We start from the raw sequence: 11,543 nt of genomic DNA on the forward strand, positions 1-11,543 counted from the left end.
TCGGAAAATAATTGGGAAAGGATCGAGGGCATTTGGGAAGGACTATGTTAGCCCTTCCCCCATAATCTTTTCCCTCTCTCAAACACACTTCTATGATCTGGGGTTTCTTCCTTTTCTCATGTCTCCAGGTGCAGCACCGTCTTCTTCTTCCGCTTCCTCTTCTTCCCGTCTTCACGCATGCGAGCTCCTTCTCTCTGACTTACTCTTCTTCTCCAACACAATTGTCTCCTACTTCTTCTTTGTCGGAGTGAGAGGAGGGTGAGACCGAGAGAGCAAGAGCACAAAAAGCGAGCCCGTGAGATGAAAAGATCTTGAATAATTTTAAGAGAGCGAGAGCATAGAGAGCGAAACTATAAGATGGGAAACACTAAAGAGACGAATCAGAGCCAGACTTAGGCGAGAACGAATTAACAGCTTAACTCTTTAAATTTGTGCGGAGTTGTTTATTTATTTATTTGGCAGGAACTAATATGAATACTTGACCCCGAGCATAAAAATATTGAATTCATAGTCATGGATAATGGAAACAAGGACTGTGTGCCCGAAGCACTCTCAAAATCGGCAGATGATGATTCTGGAGGTAAGAGGGTTTTTTTTCCGTTCTGTTCTGTGAGATACACGAACATGTGTGTTTATACTTCTTCGTTGCTTCCATACGTACTATTTGATGTTTTTTTATGCTTAATTGGTTGATTCTTACTAGGTTCCTTATGTTTGTATTACTTTGTTCAAGCCCCCGAATTAGTTTGTTATTCTTGTTTTTAGAATACTCGTCAATATTGCTGCTGATCTGATACTTGCGTGGTTAATTATTGATATTATTTCAAATTTAGGATCGAGTCTTCTCAATGCATTGGCGGAATATGGCTACTGTATAACTGTCATGGTAGTCAGGATAGTTCACTATGATGCTAACTGACTGAAATAACTGGCATAGAAATAGGGAAGTTACCATGTCCATGGGAATTGTTCTACAACGTTTGCTGCTCTAGGATTAATTTTTTTTCTTTTATTTTGAGCTGAAAGAAAAATTGGCTCAAGTTTATAATTATTGTACAGGTCGCAATTAAAATGGTTAGTTTGTCTGTAAATGTGAAGGAAAACATTCTTTGGTTTCTGATCGGGGGAATCTTGTTCAACATTATTATTATTATTATTATTATTTTGATAAAGGGAGAAATGCTCCATTGAGAATAATGAATAATGAATAATGAAAAAATCAACCTAAACCAACACTGGAAAAAACCCCATTACAAGAAAGGATCCCAACTAATAGAAATCAAACCCAAAGAGTAGTTACAAAAAAGATTTGAAATCGATGCCCAAAGTGAGACATAATGATGAACAAGGGACCAAAGCTCTCTAGAATCCCTCTCCATGCCCATACAAATTCTATGGTTTCATTTCCTCCACAAGCCCCATAAAATCGCACAAGTACTGGCACTCCAAAGAAACCTAGCTTTCTCCCTCACAAGTGGGTTGAGAAGGTAATACTTGATCGTGTCTCTAACACCTCTAGGATGAGTATTCACTCTACCAAACATTTGTGAGAAAGAATCCCAAATGTTGCAAGTGTTGTCACAATTCTCGAGAATATGATGCAGATCTTCTCCCACCTTCCAACAAAGAATACAACAGAATGGGCCAACTATAGAAGGCAAAATTCTGTAGAGCTTGTCAAATGGGTTAGAGCGAACATGGAGCACCAAGAAAAGAATCTCACCTTTCTGGGAACCTTAATCTTCCGGAGGACTGAGAAACTGACTCACTAGAAGGAGAAGGATCCAGTTGGGAAAAAGACTTATGGGAGAAACCATTCGAAGATTAGGACTCCAGGTTCTCACATCCCTTCTATCAAGGCGAAAAGGAAAATTCTCTAATAGAGAGAGGAGGGAAGCCACATCTAACAATTCCCTATCAGTAAGAGAACGTCAAAAAGCAAAAGAAAAAGTGAATGAACTCCCCTCCCAAACCAAGAAATCGACAATGAAATGATTTTTGAGGGAGGAAAGATGGTAAAGACAAGGAAAATAAAGCACAAAGAGGTCCATACCCAACCTAGAAATTCTCGCAAAATTAGGTCTCTCTCCCATCCCTTACTGCACAACGAATCAAGTTAGCAAAACTAGGAAGATCCTTCACAACGTCTTTCCATAAATTTCAGTAAGTACCTTTAATCACTTTTGTCGACCATTCAATGACTCAAAAGTATGGGGACCAAATTTACCCGCAATGAATTTTTGCTGCAAAGAGTCAGGTTTAGAGTTAAAACACCATGACCATTTAGCAAAAGGGGTTTCATTGTGAAGCCTAAGGGGGCATTTGGAGCGATGAGTGACTTATAATAGTATGAGGATTATAATAGTCTACATTTAGGATGCAGACTATTATAGTTTGTGTTTCAGGTGCAAACTATTATAATCTATGTTATTATAAGCTGGAAATTATTATAATTTGTGTTATTATAAGTTGTGTTTGGGACGGAGACTATTATAATCTGGGTTTTTTACGATTTTCTAAGTCTACATATATATTGTACATGGAATACGCATTTTTCTTCGATTGATTTTATTAAATCTTTGTTAATTATGATGTTCATTTAATAAATTTAGTTTCAAACTTTTATTTGCCATGCATATAGATGCTACATGAAATACACATTTTTCTTTAATTGATTTTATTAAATCTTGTTAATTAGGATGTTTATTTCATAAATTTAGCTTGAATCTTTGTCTTTTACTACTCTTTTTTGCCATACATATATATGGTACCTGAAATACGCATTTTTTCTTAAATTGATTTCAAGATAGTTCAAAAAATGACAGAAAAAAGACTGGATTGTAAAATCCCGTCTTAAAATCACGTTGAATCAATATTTATTTTCATTATTGATCTTTAATAAGAATTACACATGTACTTGCCCATTGTACTTCCGGGTTGGGTTGCACACTTGAACTAATCCAATCTGTCTTGTATGTGGAGGTACACGTCACTTCATTTTTTTATATGAACAAACGATTGAGGTTAACCTAGCATCTCTTTATTTTATATACATAAGAAACCCTAGATAAGAAAGATAGCTCACCAAAGTTTATTCATTACAAGAAAGAATCAAGAACAAATAATATCACATAACTTTTCTAAAAAAAAAAAAGAAACTTTAGACAAATTAAATTACAAGAATAATAATATTGCAAAAGAAATTCTCTCACCCCACAATCTCTATAATAATAAAGTTTATAAGAAAAGAGCAAAAAAACAATACAAAATCGCACTCCCATCTTTCATGGTTTTTCATAATCTTTTCATCAGACACTTTCTTCTTTGATTTACTCAATCTTCTTCATCCTGAATCTATACAGAACCCTCTTCCTTTTGTTGGAGAAATTCTCAACAAAAACAATCTTCCCAGGTTCACTGTTCCTAAAACTGTTCCTCACTGGTTCTTCGTTTCCACTCTGTCTTCTTCCCCTTTTGAACAATAATGGTGTATGATCCTTCATCAGTGGGCACAAATTCTTCTTTGTAATTCACTTCCCGACCAACAACAGTCAAATCCCATATCAGATTGCTCTCTCCCTGTTTCCAAATTCACAAAACATAAAACACAGGGGACTTATGAATGAATGAAACAACAATGTTTGAGATTTGAATATTTGGGTTATTTATATGTGATAAAATAGAGTCAAGAATACGTTTTTAGTTGCTCAATTTCAGATTTAGTTTCTAATTGGTGTCTAAGATATGTTACACACTTAGTGGAAGTTGTTATTTTAATGAATTACCAGAGGTGCTGGAATTTCAATGGAAGCTGTTGAGCCAGCCTTGAGGTTGATCTCTGAAACGACACCATCTTCCGCGGTGAACTCGTAATCATTGTCTCCTTTGAAGCTGCCGTATTGGACAGGGATTTCCTCTACTGGAATATACCTGTTTGTTCAACAATGGGGTTCTTCTTTTAGCCTCATGTTTAGGAAAATTTTACAAGAGTTGAATGTACAACTATGAAGAAAATTGACTTACTTCAAAAGGTTTTCAGTTACTTTTGCTGGACGAGCCACTATGAACTTGCTCTTGGTTCTTTGAGTTAAAAATGGCGAAACCAGAGCATCCAGAGCATAGTTCCTGGCAGCAATTGCTTTGTAATCTGAATGCGGAGATTGTTATTTCTTATGGAAATTAATTATTTTTGTGTCATATCTTCAGCTTCTATGTTTCAGGTAGTGCAGTTGGGTTTAGAAACTGGTTATACAGTTTGTCTATGGAGTTAATTTTGTGTTAGCTTCCCTATAGTTTAGCTTTTCTAAATGGTTGAAAGGAAGCTCTTGAGGTGAGCATAAGTCGATTGCATCGTCCTTGATCCACTTAGAATAAAATAGATATCTAAATGTATGATTGAGCACACCTATGCTAGCTTAGGGGTAATTATGGCCTGGATTTTGAACCGCCATCACAAGGGATCTTGAATTGAATCGTTTCTTACCAAAAGAAGAAAAATCATGAATAGTCTCTAATATACAGCAATATAATTTTCCCAGCAAAGGTTCTTATAATGGTTGGATCCTATTTTATAATTGCTTTGGCTTAGGACGGTGGAGGAGTGGCTTTTTGAAGCTCTTTCTGGTTTGTGTTTGAAAGGAAGGCAAAAGTAGTGTGGGGTTGTGCGGCTAGACACTTCTTTTGGCTTCTCTGGAGGTGGTGCTCCGGCCATTTTCTTCAATCAGTCTGTTAATTGGGTTATTATAGATTGGAAATTTGGAAGGGCATTCTTTTGTGTGCCTGTATTGGAGGCCCCTAGCCCCTAGCCTTCTATTCTTCCTTTTTGAATCCATATGAGTTTCTAATTTTAAAACAATTAATTTTCCGAGTAGTGGTCATCAATATTCAAGACAAAGAGAGGTGTAAGGCTAGATCATAGAGGAACACTTTAAATTCTTTAACATCAGCCAAGGAGGCCTGACTTTAATACTGGTACCCATCTCTTTAGAGGGAACCAGAACTCTTCGTTCTCTTACCATAGAGTCCAACTTTGCCATTTTGGAAATACTTTCTTTCTTTGTTTGAGTTTTTTTCTCTCCATCTAATAGATATAATCAACGCCTTTTTTATTTTTTTTCGAAATTTATTTTTATGAAGAGTCATAGACATAACCAACATACGAAGAGTCATAGACATAACCAACACCTCTTGAAACTCCAAAAGTTAATGGGTGAGAAGGACGCCAGTTCGGTTGCTAAAGCGACTAGCTAACGAAGAAAGGGAGCCCTGTTTGAGAGATGGAGTGTGGGTAGTATTTTCCAATTTTACTACTTTTACTGCACAGTGGAATTAATCTTCATGGCTATCTTAGCCTTTTTAAATTTCAATGAAATTCAGAGTATGAAATTCAGTTGGCTTCTCATAAAAAACAATAACGATAATAACTCTGACTGCGATATTTCAGACTTAAGAATTTAAATCTGAATGACTTAATTCAACTCATTTCTATGATGGGCTATTGATCTTTTATCTCTAATAAATATGGAAAAAAGAACGTTGAAAAGATTCAAAAGGATATCTGTTCCCATTGATAGGGTAACCTCATAGGATGGATATGGAAAATCATTTACTTGGACAAGTTCTCCATAAAGGTCACATATTCTGATAATGCTCCGAATGAAACCACCAATCTGCAGATTGTACTCAGCTGCAGAACTCTTCCGCATGATCTTTTCATTGCTGCGATGAACCTCTCGATTTCCAGTCTTGCACGCAAGTACAAAGTCTTTGCTCTGATCCCAAAGATGGTGAAACCTTCTTTGCTAATATTCTGATGATTTTAATTGAGGTCTGCTTAATGCATTAAGGTTGGCAGCATTTATTACAGCCTCTATTACTGTCATGTTTGGTTTGTTACACTAAATAACTGAAACAAGAGATCATATAAAATGAAAGGACATCAGAAAAATTATTCTTTATCTTCTGGGATTTTACTACATTGGTTTTATCAGTGATTTATTTTTCTTTTTGGTAACTGTCATATGCTTGATAAATGATCTAGGTTTTTTTAATTTTCGTAATCTTTTAACTCTTGTTTCTAATGTAGAATCTGCTGTTAAAGTGAAATGTAACGAGCAGAGAGAGGCTTTTCCTGGAGAACCTAAATGTGTTGTATGTGGTCGTTATGGTGAATACATATGTGATGAGACAGATGATGATGTTTGCAGCATGGAATGTAAACAATCAGTTCTATGCAAAGTGGCAAATTCAATGGCTCCAGATAAGCCGCCATCTAAAAGACTTCCTGCAGCGGATGAGTGCTTTTATGTTAAGGAATCTAATTATTCGGGTTCTTCTTTGACTTGTGAGCAGACTGAGATGCTTAGGAAAAAACTTGGAATCAGTATAAAGGGAGACTTAGATTGTGCTCCTATATTGTCATTTTCTTTTGGTGACCTCCCTGAGAAGCTCCTCCAGAATCTAGAGACTGCAGGCTATGAGATGCCCACACCTGTTCAGATGCAAGCTATACCAGCTGCTTGTTTGGGTAAAAATCTGCTTGTTTCAGCTGAGACTGGCTCTGGAAAGACCATGTCCTATCTGGTCCCAATAGTTTCCTACTGTACACGTGCTCGTCTTGAGTGTTTTCGTGGTGAAAAAAAGCCACTAGCTATGGTTCTTACACCTACTAGGGAGCTTTGCATTCAAGTTGAACAACAAGCGAAGTTGCTTGGAAAAGGCATGCCATTTAAAACTGCCCTTGTTGTTGGTGGCGATGCCCTAGCTGGACAGCTCCACCGTATCCAGCAAGGAGTTGAGCTGATTGTTGCTACTCCTGGCAGGTTGGTTGATCTTTTGACAAAGCATGATATTGAACTTGATGAAATGAGGACTTTTGTTCTGGATGAAGTGGATTGCTTGCTCCAAAAAGGCTTTCGTGATCAGGTATTACAGATTTTCAGGGCTCTTTCAGGACCACAAATCTTAATGTATACAGCAACTACCTCTCCAGAAGTAGAGAAGATGGCAAAATCTATGGGAGATGGCACCGTTATCATGTCTACTAGCATGTCAAATAAACCAACTAAGGCTTTGAAGCAGGTTGTTATCTGGGTAGAATCAAAGAATAAGAAACAAAAGCTTTTTGACATATTAACAAGTAAGCAACATTTTATGCCCCCTCTTGTGGTATATGTAGGCTCAAGGCTTGGAGCCGATCTCCTTTCTAATGCAATTACTGTTACCACTGGGATAAAAGCATTGTCAATCCACGGGCACAAGTCCATGAAGGAGAGACGAGAAGCCATGAAATCATTTATCATGGGAGAAGTTCAAGTGATGGTGGCTACTGGGATTTTGGGTCGAGGGATGGATCTTTTGTGTGTGAGGCAAGTGATTATATTTGACATGCCAAATTCAATCAAGGAGTATGTACACCAGATTGGGCGGGCATCTAGACTTGGAGGGGAGGGCAAAGCCATAGTGTTTGTTAATGGGGAAAATAAGAATTTATTTCAAGATTTAGTGGAGACTTTAAAGTCTTCTGGAGCACCTATACCTCGAGAACTTTTGAATTCACATCATACAGCAAATTCTTCGTACAGGGCTAAAAACCAGAAGAAACGGAAGTATTCTTAGACATAAATCTGTGGAAGATTTACTATATCAACTTTAACGAATTTACTATCAGTCTTATTTAACCCGTGAAGGCACTGGAGTTTCGATATCAGTCCTTTTGGTCTGCTGGCAGAATGAGGTGCTTGGTATTTGAAGCTTACTAAGGATCTAGCTTCTGAAGGTAAACAATGCCCTAATCTTAGAGTAATTTAGAGTAATGTTGAAATTGTTAAAGTACTTTTTTAAAGTTAAATATGTTTTTGGTCACCCAAAATTAATTTAATATTTAACTTTGTGGTTTTGATTAATCAAAAGCCTGTTTTGATATGATTTTGAAATCGGCAAAGGTGTTTAACAATTTTAAAGTCACTCCTAGACATTCTAAATTTCGAACTTCAAGTAGGTGTAATGTATGAGCAAGTATTACTGAGAAAAGAATTAACAGTTTTTGTTCTTCCACAACTAAGAAGGGGCCTGCGCCAACCCTGGTACGCTTCAAAAGTCTGAATGAGATGTATGCATGTTTTTGAAGCTGGGTGAGATGGATGCATGTTTCAACTTGGGGAGGTGATCAAAGCGACTGTGAATATATCTTACTTTTTGGAATGATTGAACCCACGCTGAGAAATTTGTAATACTATGATGGTATAAAATTCATATTTGCCATGAAAGAAGCACATAAATATGACATGTCAAGTGTTGAATTGGAGGAGTATGAAACATGAGACATGTCAAGTGTTGAATTGGATGAGTATGTAACAGTAATTTTCGGAACAACCTGACCTTGCCATATCATTAACATTTACAATGCAAGTTTGTGGAATCCGAAAAATTGGTGAATGTTGGAAGCTGAAAGGAGGGTGTTCTCCAAATGGTAGATGCTCGAGGCAAGGGATGACGAGCAAACGTATTGAAAAAGCGACTTGAATCAAATTATGGATACGAAGCTTTGCATCTGGTAGATTGTGAAAGTGTGTGTGAAGGCCGATGAATGCTTCCAGTGTCTGCATAAATGTACCTAAATATTTCGGTTGAGTATCCAGTAGTACTCATCTTCGATTCTTTACCCAATGAGAGGAACCTTCTAAAATAATTGTAAGAAAATAAGTTATTATTATTAATTGGAAAATTTTCATATGTATGATACATGTAATAAAGGCTATAAAATTAATTATTTTTTAAATATTTTAGGTTTGGTGTTTTGCTTTTTTTTTTTTCTTTTCTTTGTTGCAATTATTTTTTATCGTCTTTCTTTCTCTTTCTTTTTTTTTGTTATGATTTTTTTTCATTGTTTTTCTGCAATTAATACCTATCAAAATCCTAATTTCTCCCCAAAACTCGAAAATTAACACTTATCACCATCAAAACTTCACATAATTTTTGGAGCTGTTAGATATCTTCTTTACACGTGTGCATTCAGATATTCAAACGTTATCAATCTCTTTATATCTTTCAAACCTTTCAAACACTTCAAATGTTGAGGGAAAGAGAGCCATCGGGCAATATTCTTGAAACTCTTTCCAAATTGAAAATATTCCAGCTTCCTTATCTTTCGCTTCTATAGATTCCACCAAACAATACTCTTGAAACCCTTCGTCCCCTTTGAACTTTCAAAGCCTTCCATCAGTTGCAGAAACGATTGAAGCTTCCAACTTTGTTTGCTTCAAATCCTTCAACGTCTTCATACATTTGGCACAATTGATCCCTAAACAAGAGCACTTTCACTATAGTTTGTCATTTTTTACACTTAGACAGTACTCTTGTTTAGGGATTAGGAAGCTCTCAATAAAGTACGACTTCACCTTTAGGGTTTGAAGGGGACGAAGCTGTATGAAAACGTTGATTGCTCTTCCTTGATTTGCTCTCAACAAAGTACAAATGTACAAATGTACGAAGACGTTGAAGGGTTTGAAGGGGACGAAGTTGGAAGCTCCATTCATTTTTGCAACTGATGGACTTTAAAGGTTTGAAGGGGACAAAGGGTTTCAAGAATATTGTTCGATGGGATCTACAAAAGTAGAAGATAGGGAAATTGGAATCTTTTCGGTTTTGAAGGGTTTCAAGAATATTGTTCGGTGATCCTCTTTCCCTCAACATTTGAATGCTTTAAGTATTTGAAAGGTTTGAAAGATGTGAAGAGATTGATAACGTTTGAATGCCTGAACGCGCACGATGTGAAGAAGATATGAAATGGTTGCAAAAATTATGTGGAGCTTTGATGGTGATAGGTGTTAATTTTTGGGTTTTAGGGGGAAATTAGGATTTTGATGGGTGTTAATTATGTGTTTGGGAGTTTGATTTCATTATAGGATATTTATGGTTTCTTAAATAATTGTATTTAGGATTCAAGTTTTTCACTTAGGTAGAGGCATTTAAGACATTGTTCCAGCAGTTTTTTTCTTCCATATTTTTCGATTTTGCTATTTTATCAATTTAAATAAAAATTTGTCATTCATACAAAGTAAACATTTTATTTTTCTATTCTTCTTGTCAACCCTAGGTAATAATATTTAAGTAAGATCAAATGATTTTACTCAATTCAATAGTTATGATGAAAACACTTACATAATTGAAATTTGTTAATTTATGTCTTCAATCTCAATTTAGAACACATGTCAGCTTTTAATTGGTTTCAAATTTGATGATTTGCAATTTCATTGATAGTTTGAGAAATGACGTGAGAATTAGTGATTTGTTCAAAATTTCTCATTCAACAAATGTTACCTTTTGAGATTTATACACGTGTACATGTAGGTGAATCTTGAATTAATTAAAGTGCAAACTATATTTTTTTGACATTGATTTCATTTGACGTGCGAGGTTGATCAAACCATGAATTTGGTACATGAGCTCAACTTGAAAATTGTCTATATTTGACACATTTTTTTTAATGTCAATTTATCAAAACTTGAGTTTTGGCCACGTTTTGATTTTAGTTTTTGACAGAGAACTTGATTTGAATTTTAGTACAATTTATGCTCTAAATCAAAATTGAATTTGGAGTACAACTGAGATTGTGTCGGTGATTGGCTTGAATTTGGGTAGAATTCGAACATGAATTTGAATTGTACTCAAACTTAAATTTTGGAATATGACTATTTAACTTGAAGATGAACCTAAGGCTTTAACCGCCATTTAATTTGACTCAATGATAAAAGTTTAAGCTTAAATGATTTAAATTTGAAATAAAATTTGGAATGCGACCAAATTTTAGTTGATTTTATTCTCAACGTAATTTGTAATCTGTGTTGAGGATCAAAGTTTTGATGCTTGAACTTGGAATGAAAAACTAAATTAGAAAAAAAAATTGAGATAAAATATTAGATATCATAAAACTAATTTGAATTGAATAAGTGACACATCTAAACTTTGATTCAACATGGAATAAATGAATCCATCCAAATTTACCTTAATTTTTTATTTTTCAAATTTGGCGTTACATATGAGAAATTAGATCTAAAACAATTTGAATCTTTTATTTTTCTAAAATCTTAATTAGTTAAAATTTAGAGAAACTTACGTAAATGTAACAAAATTGTAAACTATATACAACCCGTTTAACAAGCCAATTAAGGCAAATTATTTTTTCAGAATTTCTTATTTGCCTTTAATTTTTTATAACGACCTTTCAAATATGATTTTCTTCTTCTTCCCGATTTTTTCACGATCGTCATTTATGAGTTATTCATCTCGTTTTTTATATATCTTTCATTTTGATCATTCTTTGTCTTTTTCATAATTTTCGACAACATATATTCGATCTCATATCCATCAACATTGTTTCTCTTGTCATCTTGGACAATCAAGATTGTGTATATTGCTCTGTTAATATCGTCTCAGTTATTTTGGTTTTGATGAGTATTCTAAATATTGTTTTTTCTTTGAACTATTTAGTTGATTATAAATTTCGTTGAGAATTATAGATTTCGACGTGAAGATAGAATGTT

At 35.0% G+C, this 11,543-nt stretch overlaps 1 protein-coding gene across 4 annotated transcripts; it reads left to right on the top strand.

Annotated features, from left to right (window-relative positions):
• On the top strand, positions 1-8,781 carry LOC103491698 (DEAD-box ATP-dependent RNA helicase 41). Of its 4 annotated transcripts, none has more exons than XR_001762924.2 (3): positions 1-580; positions 6,086-7,777; positions 8,042-8,781. XR_001762924.2 is itself a non-coding variant. In XM_017045358.2 (2 exons), the coding sequence occupies exons 1-2, from the start codon at positions 514-516 to the stop codon at positions 7,615-7,617; spliced, it is 1,599 nt and encodes a 532-aa protein (XP_016900847.1). In that variant the 5' UTR covers positions 1-513; the 3' UTR covers positions 7,618-8,781. The 4 variants fall into 4 exon arrangements, 1 of the variants encoding a protein (XP_016900847.1); XR_001762925.2 differs by having other exon boundaries at positions 8,064-8,781; XR_001762923.2 differs by having other exon boundaries at positions 8,067-8,781.
• The last annotated feature ends 2,762 nt before the right edge of the window (positions 8,782-11,543 follow it).

Source organism: Cucumis melo, chromosome 6 (assembly GCF_025177605.1).
Source record: "Cucumis melo cultivar AY chromosome 6, USDA_Cmelo_AY_1.0, whole genome shotgun sequence".
Classification (NCBI taxonomy): Eukaryota; Viridiplantae; Streptophyta; class Magnoliopsida; order Cucurbitales; family Cucurbitaceae; genus Cucumis; species Cucumis melo.

Excerpts from the sequence above, each read along its gene's own strand:
- LOC103491698 (XM_017045358.2), top strand. The coding sequence starts at position 514 with ATGGATAATGGAAACAAGGACTGTGTGCCCGAAGCACTCTCAAAATCG. Across the intron at positions 581-6,085 it reads GGCAGATGATGATTCTGGAG|AATCTGCTGTTAAAGTGAAA; the intron begins GTAAGAGGGTTT and ends TTTCTAATGTAG.